Source organism: Lithobates pipiens, unplaced genomic scaffold, assembly GCF_037356315.1.
Source record: "Lithobates pipiens isolate NorthernLeopardFrog02 unplaced genomic scaffold, aLitPip1_a1.2 Scaffold_13, whole genome shotgun sequence".
Taxonomy (NCBI): Eukaryota; Metazoa; Chordata; class Amphibia; order Anura; family Ranidae; genus Lithobates; species Lithobates pipiens.
Genome location: NW_027507718.1, coordinates 539,536,878 through 539,554,706, shown reverse-complemented (window position 1 = coordinate 539,554,706; position 17,829 = coordinate 539,536,878). Strand labels below are relative to the sequence as shown.

At 44.3% G+C, this 17,829-nt stretch overlaps 1 protein-coding gene across 1 annotated transcript; it reads right to left on the bottom strand.

Moving 5' to 3' along the window:
- Nucleotides 1-15,097: 15,097 nt before the first annotated feature.
- Nucleotides 15,098-16,390, bottom strand: LOC143976232 (uncharacterized). Its single transcript, XM_077478643.1, has one exon. It carries the CDS (start codon nt 16,388-16,390, stop codon nt 15,098-15,100), a length of 1,293 nt encoding a protein of 430 aa, XP_077334769.1.
- Nucleotides 16,391-17,829: the final 1,439 nt, after the last annotated feature.

Genomic DNA, 17,829 nt, shown 5'->3' with positions numbered 1-17,829 from the left:
CTATCACGGTGCTGGTGTGGTGTCAGTGCTCTCTATCATGGTGCAGGTGTCAGTGCTCTCTATCTCGGTGCTGGTGTGGTTGTCATTGCTCTCTATCACGGTGCTGGTGTCAGTGCTCTCTATCTCGGTGCTGGTGTGGTCTCAGTGCTCTCTATCTCGGTGCTGGTGTGGTGTCAGTGCTCTCTATCACGGTGCTGGTGTGGTCTCAGTGCTCTCTATCTCAGTGCTGGTGTCAGTGCTCTCAATCTCGGTACTGGTGTGGTGTCAGTGCTCTCTATCACGGTGCTGGTGTCAGTGCTTTCTATCATGGTGCTGGTGTGGTGTCAGTGCTCTCTATCTCGGTGCTGGTGTGGTCTCAGTGCCCTCTATCTTGGTGCTGGTGTCAATGCTCTCTATCACGGTGCTGGTGTGGTGCCAGTGCTCTCTATCTTGGTGCTGGTGTGGTCACAGTGCTCTCTTTCTCTGTGCTGGTGTGGTGTCAGTGCTCTCTATCACGGTGCTGGTGTCAGTGCTCTCTATCATGGTGCTGGTGTGGTGTCAGTGCTCTCTATCTCGGTGCTGGTGTGGTCTCAGTGCCCACTATCTCAGTGCTGAATGAATGAATGAATGAATAACTTGTATAGCGCTACCTATACGAACTGAATCGCCTCAGGGCGCTTTTTCTTGCCACCGGTGTTCATCTGCAGCTATTTGTGTGGTCCTTTAACGTGTAGAGTCCCGACACTGGGGTGCTGGGGTCAGTGCTCTCTATCACGTTGCTGGTGGGGTGTCAGTGCTCTCTATCTTGGTGCTGGTGTCAGTGCTCTCTATCTCAGTGCTGGTGTCAGTGCTCTCTATCTCGGTGCTGGTGTCAGTGCTCTCTATCACTGTGCTGGTATCAGTGCTCTCTATCTCGGTGCTGGTGTCAGTGCTCTCTTTCACGGTGCTGGTGTAAGTGCTCTCTTTCACGGTGCTGGTGTCAGTGCTCTCTATCTCGGTGCTGGTGTCAGTTCTCAGTTTCTATCTCGGTACTGGTGTCAGTGTTCTATCTCACAGTGCTGGTGTCAGTGCTCTCTATCTTGGTGCTGGTGTGGTCTCAGTGCTCTCTTTCACGGTGCTGGTGTGGTGTCAGTGCTCTCTATCGCGGTGCTGGTGTGGTCTCAGTGCTCTCTATCACGGTGCTGGTGTCAGTGCTCTCTATCATGGTGCTGGTGTGGTCTCAGTGCTCTCTATCTCGGTGCTGGTGTGGTCTCAGTGCCCTCTATCTCAGTGCTGGAGTCAGTGCTCTCTATCATGGTGCTGGTGTGGTGTCAGTGCTCTCTATCTCGGTGCTGGTGTGGTCTCAGTGCTCTCTATCGTGGTGCTGACGTCAGTGCTCTCTATCTCGTGCTGGTGTCAGTGCTCTCTATCTCGGTGCTGGTGTCAGTGCTCTCTATCTCGGTGCTGGTGTCAGTGCTCTCTATCTTAGTGCTGGTGTCAGTGCTCTCTATCTCGGTGCTGGTGTCAGTGCTCTCTATCTTAGTGCTGGTGTCAGTGCTCTCTATCACTGTGCTGGTGTCAGTGCTCTCTATCTCGGTGCTGGTGTCAGTGCTCTCTATCACGGTGCTGGTGTAAGTGCTCTCTTTCACGGTGCTGGTGTCAGTGCTCTCTATCTCAGTGCTGGTGTCAGTTCTCAGTCTCTATCGCAGTGCTGGTGTCAGTGTTCTGTCTCACAGTGCTGGTGTGGTGTCAGTGCTCTCTATCGCGATGCTGGTGTGGTCTCAGTGCTCTCTATCATGGTGCTGGTGTCAGTGCTCTCTATCATGGTGCTGGTGTGGTGTCAGTGCTCTCTATCTCGGTGCTGGTGTGGTCTCAGTGCCCTCAATCTCAGTGCTGGAGTCAGTGCTCTCTATCACGGTGCTGGTGTGGTATCAGTGCTCTCTATCTCGGTGCTGGTGTGGTCTCAGTGCTCTCTATCTCGGTGCTGGTGTCAGTGCTCTCTATCTCAGTGCTGGTATCAGTGCTCTCTATCTCGGTGCTGGTGTAAGTGCTCTCTTTCATGGTGCTGGTGTCAGTGCTCTCTATCTCGGTGCTGGTGTCAGTTCTCAGTCTCTATCGCGGTGCTGGTGTCAGTGTTCTATCTCAGTGCTGGTGTGGTGTCAGTGCTCTCTATCTCAGTGCTGGTGTGGTCTCAGTGCCCTCTATCTTGGTGCTGGGGTCAGTGCTCTCTATCACGGTGCTGGTGTGGTGTCAGTGCTCTCTATCTCGGTGCTGGTGTCAGTGCTCTCTATCTCAGTGCTGGTGTCAGTGCTCTCTATCACTTTGCTGGTATCAGTGCTCTCTATCTCTGTGCTGGTGTCAGTGCTCTCTATCTCGGTGCTGGTGTCAGTGCTCTCTATCACGGTGCTGGTGTAAGTGCTCTCTTTCACGGTGCTGGTGTCAGTGCTCTCTATCTCGGTGCTGGTGTCAGTTCTCAGTCTCTATCGCGGTGCTGGTGTCAGTGTTCTATCTCACAGTGCTGGTGTGGTGTCAGTGCTCTCTATCTCGGTGCTGGTGTGGTCTCAGTGCCCTCTATCTCGATGCTGGGGTCAGTGCTCTGTATCACGGTGCTGGTGTGGTGTCAGTGCTCTCTATCACGGTGCTGGTGTGGTGTCAGTGCTCTCTATCTCGGTGCTGGTGTCAGTGCTCAGTCTCTATCGCGGTGCTGGTGTCAGTGAGGGAGATAGCAGCGGAGAAGCCAATCAGCAGGCAGTGCCAGCACCATGGCTAAGGATCAGCACTGGATTGGCACCTCCGGACCACCGCAGTGGAGCCCTGCATAGGTGGGGGTAAGGGCCGGGCAGAGGGAGGGGCTCAAGCACAGGTTGGCACACTGGGACACTGGCACAGGACTGCGCTGCCCTGACTGTGGCACTGATCATCTCCTGCACCCCCTTCATAGCCTGCCCTGACCTTGCCTCTCCTCCATGGCCTTCACGCGCTCCTGAATTGTCAAAATTTCACAGATAGAAAAAGAATGCTTGTCGTTGTTGATCCCAGATTCACTTAATACTTCTGGTATGTCAGTGGCCATGTGGTGGGACTATGTGTGCACAGCTAGTAAGTATTTTGTGGCTGAAAATATGACCTCAATGGTTTTTAAGGTTCGCCTGCCATTAAAGTCAATGGGGTCCGTCGCAAACTTTGCGGTTCGCAAACTTTTGGCCGCGTTCACGAAACGTCCCGTCAGAAGTTCATCCATCACTAATTATGTGTCATGTGACGAACTCTGTCCTCCCTCCCTCCTTTTCTCTTTGAGTTGTGCAATATTCTTTGTCTGTATTTTGTATAAAGATACAAGTCTTACCATTAAAGCCAAGCATTCATTCAGTGACTATCTTATCTTGTGCGTGAATGCTTCCGGAGCGCCTAAAGAATTCTACTGATTGTCCAGGTTTAAGTAGAATTAACCCTTACATTCAGGTACTCATATGGACTGTCACAAGTACTCAGGGACTCAGATGAACTGTGACAGGTACTTTGATGGGTGGTGACGGGTCCTCTTTATTGGGGGGGGGGGGCAATCAGTGTGTGTTAGTGTTCACTGTAAGCGGTAACGAGATCTTACTGCAATCTCCTTCTTACATGCGATCGGTGTGTGAGGAGGAGAACCCGGTAACATCTCGTTACCGGTCTGTGTTTACATTTAGTAATTGGCTGTTAAAGGATCACTGCCAATCACGTGGTAAACAGCCGCCGCCGGCCAATGGCTGTTTACCATCGTCGGTAAAAAGCTGCCACCGAACTGCATGAGCGATTGCGTTCATGCGCCATGCAAAGTGGGGAGGTACCATCTGTGATCGGCCGTGACTTCATCACAGCTGATCGCGAGGTAAACAGCCATGCCCAATGGCTGTTCATCCTCCTCGGTGATAAAAGGTGTCTCCGTGACACGCCGCCACTGACAGTACAAGGCTGCGTGCACACGCTTACATGCATGCCCTGTTTAAATGGACGGACGTCATATGACGCCCACCCAGAACAAGAGCCACGCCAACTGGCTATCATATGATGGCCAGTGGGCGACAAGCAGTTAAACATTGCAGACATACCCCTGCCACACACGATGGGCATTTTCTACAAAATGCATGCATGCGTTATCAGAAGAGAACTTACCTCTCAGTGGAGATCAGAAAACTTCAAGTAAAGGGAGCTCCTTATTTTCCATGCACTTCCACCATCAATGGTGAGATTGAGCTCCAAATGTTGAGTTTCCCAAGCTCTCAGTCCACTCAGCAGAATGTGTTTTAGGACTTTCTGCTAAGTTTGTTTCATGCAAATATATCGAAGTAACTCGGAGTTCTGCCCATGGAGGGGTCATCAAGCCTGACGATGAGCCCAAATGCCCATTATCCCTCCTGGATATATATCAAGGAGCTCGGTCTTTTCCTCCTTATGATGATGAATCCAAATATCTACTATCCTCCTGGATATATATCATTGAGCTCGGTCTTTTCCTCCTTATGATGATGAATCCAAATATCTATTATCCTCCTGGATATATGTCATAGAACTTGGTCTTTTCCTCCTGACACACCCCCCTCCCCAGCCTCTTCTCTACTTCTCAAAACCGGATCCTTTAGTCATAAGAATAAACCTGTTGTCTTTTCACAAACAGAATGCTACCTGTTTAGAGTCAAACAAATGAGTCTGTTCAGATTCTGATTACCTCTGTCTCATCCAAAGAGATAGAAAAAAAAGACATCTCGGAGGTATGCAGTTCATATAAAATTTCATAAATTAACAAATTGTAATTTTTTTTTGTAGCTTTGCAAACCTAAACATACAAGCTTTGTATAATGGTGAGTACAAGTGTCTCTGATTATTCTACAATATAGATATCCTGTCAAGTAAAGTAAGTTGTTTTGTGCATTTATTTTTATTATTATTTTAATTCTATATTTATGCATTTATTTCCTCACTTTCACACTGATAGTGCAGCTGTATTATAACAGCGGTAAAGTGCCTAGCAGCGCTTTACCGCTGTTATATCGGCACTTTTCTGCCTCTAGTGGAGCGATTTTAACCCTACTAGTGTCCAAGGGTAGGGCTAAAACCGCCCGCAAAGCACTGCTGCCCAAGCACTTTTCAGGCGCTCCAGTAGCGCTGCCCATTGATTTCAATGGCAGAGGCGGTATAAGAGCGGTGTATACGCCGCTCCCGCACTGCACCCGCACCGCACCCGCACCGCACCCCAAAGATTCTGCATGTAGGACTTTTTTTTCGGTCCTGCAAGCACATCACCCCATTGTGAGAGCACTCGGGATATCACACTGGGAAGGTTTCAGATGCGCTTTTCCGGCACTTTTTTTATTTTTTTTTTATTTTTTATTTATTTAATTTTATTTTATTTAGTTTATTTAGTTTATTTATCTTATTTTTATTTATTTTTAGCGCTAAATTGTCTGAAAAGCGCCCCCAGTGTGAAAGTCTTAGAAGGTAATTTAGAGCCCCCCAATAATTCCTTCATGCTCACTAATGAAGTATATGCCTATTGCGTGCTCATTTAACCCCTTAGCGCCTGCTGCACGAAAATATATGGCCTCTTGGTGCCAGGGCCTTGGCGCGGAGAGGCCGCACATTTGCATGAATTGTGGTCAATGCCGCTGTGCCTAGAGCGCGCACCCTGTGTGCTCCCGACACCGGTGTCTAACCAAAAGCTTTTCTAATTGCTGTTTGCGATCGGGAGTTTTTGGATCACGTGACTGCCATGACAGCCAATCACGATCTTGGGTATAGAAAAAATTTGTCCGCATACCACCGAAAGCTTGAATGCAGTAAAATCTTTTATCCACGTATGCCTAACATGGACGGGATACAACAGGATGGTAGGTAGACAGGTTTCAACATGAATACAACATGCTTGTTCACGATCTTAAACCCCTCCCCGCCTCCCTGCATCCTAAACCACTTATAAGTCCGAAGGCACCAGCATGAAGTGGATAATAACCTTCCTCTCGATCCCTCCCACAAGATAAATACCATCCAGGAAACAAACCCAGAATGATTATATGAGCCGTATATTGACTCTAATTATTTTCCTGCCAGCAGTGTAGAGAAAGATTTTGGCATACAAGACGTGCCCATTGCCGTACCTCTTTGTAGTGGCTACATTGTATTATTGAATAAAGAGCCATTGTTTTAAAGCAAAAGATGGTAATTCCCAAACTAAATTAGAATGTTGCTGGAAATCAGAGTCGTTTTTGGCGATCGGAAAATTTAGGTTAAAAAGTGACGTAAAAAGAAAGAAAAAATCAGAGTCTACTAGTAAAAACAAAAAACAAAACAAAACAGAGAGCCGGCATAGAGGAGAAATACTTTTTTATTAACGATTCGAAGACCCGGTCTATTCTGACACTTTTTGTTAACATGTAAAAAAATATGTATTTTTGCTTGAAAGTTGCCTGGAACCCCCAAACATTATCTAACTAACTATATATATATATTGAAATGGATATTTTGATGATAGGCAACTCCTATCCTCATATTGATTAGTGGTTCCAAATTAATAATAACTACTGCAGTAGGGATCAGACACAAAAGATACGCTCAGCATCTTTCCAAATAACCGTTCTCCTTTATTATGACGCATGTGAAGGTTTTTATACACATGATTAGGTAGGTATCACATTAATATTACAATTGTACATTTATGGTAACAAGGGGCGTTACATAGGCAGGCTTATTCTAATCAGGACTCGAAAGAATGCAAAACATGTACTGAAAACATTATTAGTGCCACGTGCACAGTGAGGGCATCGTGCAATACATATAAAATAGAATACAATTATATACAGAACCTACAAATTTCCATTACAGTCTCCTCTCTTTTGATCAATATTTTGATCACTAACCATACCTGCTATCACCTTTAACCTGGAACCTCCACACCCTTAGGTGGAGGTAGTCCTGGCCAAAGAGGCAAAAAACTCCATTGTGGAGAAAATAATAACTGAGCAGCTTTTTTTCATTACAAAATGACTTTTTATTGTGAAAAACAAAGACATATTGACAGAATACTGGCTGTACACTCCTGTGGTCAGAGTGACCTTCTAGCTTAATTGTTGGTTTGTTGACTTATCAGCACATGTAAACACAGACAATTCTAGATACAATGGAAGAGGTACAAAAGACAAATATGACTTCAACGTGGCTAAAATACTTTTCAAATATATATATATATCCCTTACAATTAAAGTAATTGAATCAAAAAGTACCCTAGACTGTGATGGCAAGAGGGAATCAAATCAAACACAGAGATTTCTTTCATTTAGACATTTTTTCAGGGTCTGGTGTGGATTTGGGTGACTTTCCCTTCAAGTTTTGCACAACTGTACATGAAATAGACGCTGTATTGAGTCTCCAAACATTTCCTTATATATATAAATGTCTCTTAACAATCCACAAGTCACCTGGCTTTAGTTTTAGATCCTTCCAAACTTTTAGGATCTGGAATGGGGGAGAAAACACATAAATGAGTTTGTCAAAAACCTTAAAAGATCAGCAACATTTTCTGTGAGATCCGAATGGAGGACTTCAGCTGCTGAGACAAAATATAAGCAAGTGAGTAACACACTCCCCAACCAATTCCCATAGGGAGAGAGTCCAATATCCCCCTACAGGCTTGATAAAATATAATAAAACATTCAGGCAAAAGTTTTCTAGTTACTTACTCTACTTTGTCCGCTACATTGTAGACAGTAGGGGGTGTAAAAATAAAACCTCAAAACTTCTAGTAAGGACTCTCCTATAAAAATGATTTCCTGTTACTTTCTGTAGATTCTGCACTCTGTACTTACAAACTACTTCTGATAACCTTTTACTGTGGCCTTTGCAGTAGGATTTGCCACTGGACATCCAGAAAACATGTCCGTACAAACAAAATACATACTCGTAAGATCCTGACTTGGGCATCTGGATAGATCTTTTTGTTATCTCTGGAAGGGATGTTCAGCTTTTGGTAACACCTTTGGTAACAGGTAAAACAAGAAGTGGTATGTTATAAAAACAAACTGTGGAGAACCCTGGCTCTATCCCACGCTCATTTACTAAGGCAGCCATAACTGCTTGTGACTGATGACACGGTCCACGTGTCAAGCTGGAGGGAAAAGAGTGTCTGGAAGACATAAAGGATCACCTTTTCCAAAGTCTTGTTTCGTAAGAAGTTGCCCTCTGTGGACCACTTGTTCTTCTCGTTCTGGGGTCCTTAAAGTTGAATTGTTAATCCCAGCTATACTGGGCCAGAACTAGGGTGGAATCTGTGAGTTGCACAGACCCAGCAAGTGTCCGGGGCTGTAAATGCAGCATCCTTAGCCCTTGTACACACGATCGGAGATTCCGACGGAATGTGTTCCGATCGGACCGTTTTGTCGGATAATCCGACTGTGTGTGGTCTGCATCGGAACTGTTTCCGTCGGAATATCCGTCGGATCAAATTTTCCAACTTGCCGGAAATATTTTCTGACAAAAATGCTCCGATCGGATATACTCCGATCATGTGTAGAGAATTCCTGATCGGACAAAGTGCCACGCATGCTCAGATCAAATTCCTACATCAAAGCTATTGGCTACTAGCCTGAACATAGTCCCATCATAAAGAAATAACGTCATCACAATCTGAACATTCGGATTTTCCCACTACTTCGTCCGACCGTGTGTATGCAACAGTTTCGGACAAAATCCGACGGATTTGGTTGTCGGAATCTCCTATCGTGTGTGAAAGGGCTTAGAGTTGCCTGGTCTGCTTCCATGTGTGAGTTTTACTGTTAGTATGGCTGCCTCAGCAAGAACCTGGAAGGCTGAAAACAGCCGATCAAATTAACTTGGCGTGATTGATTGCTTTACCTGCCGAAGTAAAAACAAACTTCTGGCCCTTCAAATGGAACCAAAAGCTCTTTATATCTCAACTATCTATATAAATATATTCTCTTTTTATAGCTCACGGGCTTTGCTAAAACATGGAGCTCTGCTTCTTGAGCTGGGGAAAAAGGATCCAATGACTCTGAATACAGAGAATCCTTCTGGGTGATAAACTTCATCCTCAGTATATAAAACCGGGAATAGCACTACAAAAAAGTAAATACTCGGGTCTCCGGGGAGTGTGTCCTGCACTGGGCTCACAGCAGATGATTCCCACATCATCAATGTAACACATGTGCTTTTCCTTTGTCTCCAGCCTCCTCCAATAGAGGCAATGAGGTGTCTGGATACAAATGTACGCATTTTTCATGGTTAGATTTGTACATAAACACACAAAACAAATTCATATTTTGAACCTTTGATTAGACAAACATTTAGTTAGCTATATATTTGCTGTGCAGAATGTCGGACCATTAAAAATTAAATATTCAACCAAAATAATGTCTGTAACTTTGTCTAATAGCAACTTTGCATAAAGCTACAGCTCTGATCTATCGGGGTGAACCTTCATTACTGGGTCCAGCTTCCATAAATATAACAATGGCTTGTTTTCTATCATGCTGTTTGTGTAAGAACTCCAGTTTCATGTTTCAAAAAGACAACTTTTTCCTGGCAATATTATAATAAATGATAAGAATACCCTGCAGTCATGCAGAGATGTCCATAAATCCAAAATATTCTTCTACTTATACCCACTGCACTTACAAGGAAAAGGGGCAAATCATTTCACAATCCACACATTCCGCTTTGGATTTCAAAAATAAAAATACATAAAAACTAAAAGGACCAACAATATGTATGACGGACCAGAAAGCACTCGGCCATCAAAAACTATAAACCAACTGGCTGCAGGCGGCATCTATCCTAACAGGGTGTGTGGACTTGATGTGATGGGTCTGTTATATTTACATTTTATTTATTATTACTCTCACATCATGGACCGCACATCAAGTTATTATCAGACTTTAAGATTTCATTTCTGTAGAAAAACTTCCTTATGTATCCCATTCATCTTGGCTTTGTTAAACATTATGGCAGCTGTATTCAAATTAACAACCTCATCTTAATCTTTCCACTCAATAAATGTAAAATTACAAAATTGTTATCTTAATCTAAAATAATTCAATTTTTACCAATTTCCCCAATAACCTGGATTTCATTTCCAACCAAAGGTTGTCTAAACCAGTTTCAATATATCTATATTTATTAATAAAATTGTTAAACTCATATTAGAAATGAATACTCATATGATAATTTCAATATCGCACACTAATATATATGCACAGATAAATGTCCTTAAAGGGGGGACATTACTTAATTTTAATCAATTTCTCCTTTTTTTTTAATGCACTGTTTCCACTATCACAGGATATTCAATTTGTGTAAGATACGGTTAAATGTAACCTTCATTTTTACCATGTTTGGAAAACAGATTAAAAAATAAATTGTGATCACATTGTTTATCATTAGATTCCTTAACCCGGCACATATTGTTATAAATGTTTCGTCTAAAAAAACTGAAATTGGCATGGTGTCCTTCCAGCTTATCACCGACCTCTCATCCCAGCTACATTCTTTGAGGAGAGCACAAAGGAGGGGGTCACATCTGCGTACATGACACACACAAGCGATAGAACTAAAGGTTCCAGCATTCACAAACATGCACAAGTATCGCTCTAAAATCGCTTACATTATTCCCATTTGTACACGACACAGGCCTTTTCGGAAATTTGCCAAAAAAAAAAAAAAAAAAACAATAATGGGGCAGGGTTCCACCCCCCGCCCCTGGTGAATGTCCTTAAAGGGGGACATATTACTTAATTTTACTCAATTTGTCTCTTATTTTTAATGCACTGTTTCCACTATCACAGGATATTCAATTTGTGTAAGACACGGTTAATTTTTAACCTTCATTTTACCATGTTTGGAAAACAGATTCAAAAATAATTGTGATCACATTGTTTATCATTAGATTCGTTAACCTGGCACATTTTGTTATAAATGTTTTGTTTAAAAAACTGAAATTGGCATGGTGTCCTTCCAGCTTATCACCGACCTCTCATCCCAGCCACATTCTTTCAGGAGAGCACAAAGAAGGGGGTCACATCTGCGTACATGACACACACAAGCGATAGAACTAAAGGTTCCAGCATTCAGAAACATACACAAATATATCTCTAAAATTGCTTACATTATTCCCATTTGTACACAACACATGCATATCATTCTCTCACTTTATTTTAATGCTTTTTAATACTTCCTTGCTTAAATTTCTGCTTTCTTTATTTTGTTCTGATATCCTTTGCATCCAATGTATTGTAATCCCATACATCACATACTGTACCTTCTATGATCAGACGGGCAGCCATAGTGCTCATCCCATCTTCCCTCTCTGACAACATATAAAGGATTCTGTTTTAACTCTCATTACTGTTTCTTGACTTTACTAGTTGTAGTGCCTGACCCCAAATTCATCCCACAACTTAACATCAAAATTTCCCTTTCTGTCTCGTGTTAATTGTCACCCTTGACCCATCCTGCTCACATAGATAGCTGTTTCTCTAGCTGTATACTCTGCATGATTCTTTGTCCCTGTGGACTTTGGTGGTAACCCAGTTACCCTTTGTGGATCCCTGTCCAATTTAACCATTAATCTAGGGGCTCAGTATAGGAGGAACCGCACCTTCGGTTCATATATAGCGCTCCTCTTGTGCTGAGCATTTTTGAGGGTCTCTTACCCTTCATTCCCTTACTTAATTTAATGCCCATAATGACTGGCCAGTCTTCTCTACGTGTGCCTATACCCTTTTGCCTCTAAACTACTTTATCTAGCAGATGTACTACATATACCTGTGAACAGCACTAGTCTTCCCTTTCTCTATACCACTCTGATGGACAGTAGACAGTGACAACATAACATATAACCTCCAATCAATACAGTTCGATTAAGGGGAGTAAAATAGTTACCCTTTGTCCCGAAAATGCCTTACCGATCAAGGAAGTCTGATAACTCAAATGTAAGCAAAAGGCTTACCTCAGCCGGCTGATTATCAGAAATTCCCGGATCGTCTCAAGCTCCTCGTTTCGGATACTCAGGGTCACCTGATAACCCCTGCTGGGCTGGCTTCGCCACCTGAAATGGATATTTTGATGATAGGCAACTCCTATCCTCATATTGATTAGTGGTTCCAAATTAATAACTACTGCAGTAGGGAACAGACACAAAAGATACGCTCAGCATCTTTCCAAATAACCGTTCTCCTTTATTATGACGCATTTGAAGGCTTTTATACACATGATTACGTAGGTATCACATTAATATTACAATTGTACGTTTATGGTAACAAGGGGCGTTACATAGGCAGGCTTATTCTAATCAGAACTCGAAAGAATGCAAAACATGTACTGAAAACATTATTAGTGCCGTGTGCACAGTGAGGGCATTGTGCAATACATATAAAATAGAATACAATTATATACAGAACCTACAAATTTCCATTACACTACTAATATTGCAGCTGCTGACTTTTAATAAAATCACACTTACCTGTCCCGGGTTCCAGCGATCTTGGCGGCAGATGACGAGCGATCGCTCGTCTCGCTGCTGCCACCGCCACCATCCTCTGTCAGGGAATCGGGAAGTGAAGCATGACGGCTTCACTGCCCGGTTCCCTACTGCGCATGCGCGAGTCGCGCTGCGCGTCTCTTATGGTCTCCCGCTGTGTCTCTGGGAACTGTGTGTTTCCCAGAACACAACGGGGGGGGCGGGGCGTCTGCGGGGGTCTGCGGCGGTCTGGCCGGAAGTGGGTGCAGTTACCTGGATTATCCAGGTAACTGCACCCCCCTCCCCCCTGAAAGGTGCCGATTGTGGCACCGGAGGGGGGGAGGGATCAGATTAGCGGAACTTCCACTTTAGGGTGAAGAACCGCTTTAAGTTTCATATAACAGCTAAGCAGGAAGTAACTTAATTGTTTTACTTTGTGAAAGGACTCACCTACCCACAATGCCCACTAACCTACCCATGAACACTGAGTGGCTGAACTGCATGATGGGTAGGTAATAAAAGGCCCGGCATGGCCATTTTTCGCAGGGTTGTGTGGCCTGCCTACAGGGATCTGTGTGTGGGCGTCTGGAAGAGCCTACGTCGTGCGGAACGGAACAGCAACTGCCGAGAGTGCCTCATCACAGTGTGCGGGAGCAGCAGTGCGATCCAACCCGGAGGATCCAGAGCGCCCGACGGAGCCAGACGGAGGTCCTGGTCAGACTGCAGAGCGGTGCAGCGTGATGGAGCTGACTGAAAGCAGGATTGAGACCATCGGAGCGGAGGCTTCCATTTATCAAGGCACTGGTGTGGTGAGAGGGCTGTTGCCCAGAAGTTATATACTGCACTTCACACAATTAGACTAATCTCACAGCATTGCTGGGACCCGTGGTCCCTCGGACCAGTTAAGTCCAGTTGAATTACACTCATCAAGGCCTCGGAGCCTAACTTCATTAACAATTGACTGACATTGGGGGCATATTCTCAGGAAAGGAGTTCATGAGTTTATCGCACGATCAAAGTACTACTTTTCACTACAATACTGCTTGGGAATCCTATGGAATACAAATACTGCGGTATACATGGCTAGCTGAAGAAAAGAAGACAAGAGACTATATTCTTTACTGTAAGGCCTTACAGTGTTGCCGTTATAGACCAAGAACTGCATTTCTCCACAGGGGAGCTCTTGAGTAGTTACACTGCATTATATCATCTATGTAGCACTGTGTGGGACATTACAGGATTTATAGTGTCTACACGGGTGTTGCTGGAAGTGGGAAGGAGCCCAGTGCTGAGATCTTATTGACTGAGCATTAGGCCCACTTGGAGACACGCCTGCAGGAGTTATCCAGGCAACCTTTGTGTGATAGCCATTTACAACTATTTGCTTCATTATTGTGTCAGAATTAATAAATATTTCAAACCTGTTCAAGAGCAAACTTATATTCTGGTTTAACACAATCTATTGTGAGGTTTGTTCATTCTCCAGACAGGTGTAGCAGTGTATACCAAGGTGACAACACAGGTAAAGTGCATGTAATCTATGATTCTTCCATTGTCTTTTGTGATTGGGTTTTCGCACCACCAACACAGCTGTGTCAAGTGGGTTGAGCCAAACCATTGGGGAGTGGGGAGAGCAGAGTACAGGCCCAATCAATTACCGGCAGCTCCTTCGGGGGGGGGGGGGGGGTAAGTGCTACATATCTTTATAATATTGCTTTGGACCGCAATTCAATTTTTCCCGCACATGAGTATATGGCGGTCAGATGTGGATCACCAAAAGCCCTTTCTTTGGTTAAGGAATAACAAATTCATCCAGAGGACTTGAATTCCATCCATTTGTGATTTTTGATGATCGTGTTGTGCATATAAGTGTGAGTGTGTGTGCATGTGCAGCTGCATCCCCCAGTTTTTAAACACGACAACGTTGTCTTTTTAATTTATTGGTGAGGTACATACCTGGTTTCCTTTGTCTCATCAAATTATTGTTGTGCGTCTTTTTCTGCATAATAAAATAATACATTTAAAGCAATCTTAGTGTCCTAATTGACCCTCTTGGGAGAGCCTCCCCCCCCCCTTTTTTTTTTTCTCTCCCTTTTTTTTTGTACTTCCCGCTCTCACAAGCCTGATCTCCCTCAAGAGGAGCAAATCATGATATCAATCCCCATCAGCCAGGGCCTACAGACAGTCGGCATGGGCGATGGCGGCAGCCGGAACTATAATCAAAGTATCAGCAAAAGTGGCCAGCTGCCGACTGCAAGAGATTGAGAACGAGTTCCAAAGCTCCCGAAGCCTAGAAACACTACTTTAATCGATGTGGGCAGTGAGTGTCAGGGTACAGTGGGCCCCCCCCCCTTTCCTCTGGGCCCCCGTGTGCCCTGCACACCCTGCAAACATGGATAATGCGCCATTCGGACCACCATATATGTGTCAGCTAATGCAAAACTGTAAGATTGTGATGGAGAAGGACCATATGCTGATAGATGTCCATTCATAATGAGCCTTCACATTGTCCACATTCACCAGCACTTTAATAAATAAACTCATTGATTGGTAAATGTTGAGTTTGGAGTCACGTACACACAGATTTCCAGTCTTCACTCAACATTACACGATATACGGGGAGAGGTGAGGTGGGGGCTATTCCCGAGGGAAAAGTTTCTGAATAACCTTATTTACATTGGGCATTAAGGACCGCTTGTATCTCATCAACCTATCATCATCTGGAGCAAGGTCCTTTACTGCGACACCGTTCTCTCTCCTACAGTGGAAGAGAATGGCCGAATCTTGTCCTATATTCTTACAATTCCTTCTTTGTTTTATAATTAAGTGGATGGAGGTCTGAAATATGTCTCGGGGATTCACAATCATTTTGCGGTTATTGAGGAATAGCCACCTTACAGGGAGTGGGGGAGCGTGAGAGAGAATATTGACCCCCGGAACGTGAGACCACATGTCAAATCCAGAGATGTTGACTGAAGCGGGGAAGACGTGATTCTCCATTCGGAAGACACTTGTATCTGGGTGTTTATTCTGGAGATTCTCCATCAGGGATGACCAGTCCCAGTCCTTGACTGGAAGAATAATTTCATCAATGTCATTGAGGAGAACAAACTTACTTTTGTACATGTTCCTGTATAGGCAATCATTCAAAGTTGCAGTTTGTCCAAAATAACCAATCTCAGCGTTGAGTCCTTTGGAATACTGCCATTTGTTTGTTGTTCGAAGATGGCGGTCTATTGGCCATGGCACCATATCTAGAATTCCTTCATCAATGTAATGACGTAACACCTTATCTACATCCTGGGAACAGTTGGTGTTATAGATGGTGACTCTGGAGGCCCCCAGAATCTTGTACATCTCAATACTCTGGATCATTTGGAGGACATTGTTGTAGTTTCCATACAAAGTAGAAATACAGACGGTGAAATTGGAGGAGATTGGTTGTGGTGGACGGTTCCTGACTTCAAACAGGAGGTTCTGACTTGTATTTGTGGAGACAGTTGAAGAGAAAGACATATAAGTGTAATTACACCCGGAAGGTTCTGCACATAGGAGATCTGTTGTCCCATATGGGAACCCAAATCTGTCACTATGACGATCAATTTGTGCCCTCATGAAGACGCTCTGATTGGAGGAACAATGGAAGATACAGTAGAGTTCCTTCACAGATACATGGGTGATGGCGATGACCCGGACTGATTGACCAACTCTAGGCTCATAATACGGAGAGATGATAAATGTTTGACTATCCAGAGCTGTAATGGTGTCTGTGGCAATGGGAAATTCCTGGAAATTCATCTTCACTATGGCAATGGGAAGTTTCTGAGATCTCCTCAGATGTTCAAGTTCTATATGGTAGGAGTAATAAAAGACAGAAACGCACACAAACAACGACATTGTGCAGAACACGTATCTTGAACACCTCCACATTCTGGGCCCATCGGGTGATCACAGCTGTAAGAAGATAAGCAAGAGAAAGAAAATACAAGTTCAGTGAGATCTGAACTCTATAACTCTAATGTAGAAGTAGAGGAATTGCTCAAATCAGTCTCTATACCAGAAGAACTTACACTCTAATATCCCGACCACAGTCACGTGAATATCACACCATATCATTTAAAATAGTTCTGACATATTCCGGAGAGTTGTACAGAGAACATTGACCCAGTCACATCGGTCTTTGGACCAGAAAAGCTCACAATCAAATCAAATAAAATAAAATGATGAGACCACACCATGCTTTTTGTAGTATAAATGGCCATAACGGCCTCTTTTAATAAAACAATAACTCCAATATAAAATTAAATATATAAAATATAAACATCAAGTGAAACAACTTGCTTCAACCCCAATCTGTTGGTCAATGACGGAGCCACCACCTTCCACCACATATATCACCAATACACTGCGGAACCTCCAGCTGTAACCGCTCGGAGACAACCCCCGCCCTGCAGGGCAACCATTCCAGTATTCCATCAACCTTTTTGCTGGAATACACCGGAGGGGCCCATACTACCGATGAGCCCCCCCCCCCACCCCACCCCTTTTACTTCATCTGTTCACTTTTACCGGCAAAGACCAACAGAAAAAACACAGCCAACCCCCAGTTGTCATGACGACTGTCTTCCCCCGTTCCTGAAAAAGAGTAAATACACACACACACATCGACACCACCAACAACATAATAAATCAGGGAGGGAGGGTGAGAAAAGCTCCCTCCTCCTTTCTCTTCCCCCCAGCGCTCTGCCCCAATCCAGGCCCCGCCCCTCCTTAAATAATGCCACTCCCCCACCAGACTCCTCTCCTGCTGCCCCCTCCCCTCGCTCTCATAGCTCTCAAAAACGTAACCTTATATGTGTCTCACTAGACACACTGTCATGACCGGCCCTGCACTATGCCTCTCTTCCTTTCTCCTCCATTCCAGGCCTCCAAGCTCAAGTCCACTACCCCATCTGTCTGGCCGTTGTGTTCTTCCACTACCCTTGGAGTTCCTGTCTCCACTATCAGAGGTGCTTGGACAGGAATTGTGCAAGAGTCCACCCTTGTCACTTTGGACCCCACAGTCAGGTATGTGTCACCCTCTCTCCACCACCAGGGTTGTTTCTATGGGAATTGTGAAAGCGGCCACCCTCATCATCTCGAGCTTCACTAACAGGTATGTGAGAGGGGAATACACTCAAATGTCTCCCCTCAGTCACACACTATTGATGCTCGCCCGCCGAGTGCACATCAATAATTTCATATTATATCTATCATATAGTATATATATATCAATAGTTTGTTAAAGAGCGGGGTTGGGAAACTGGCCGCCGCTCCTTAAAAATGAATCAGTCATCAGTTGTCAGCAGGCTTCCCCACTGACAGCTGAA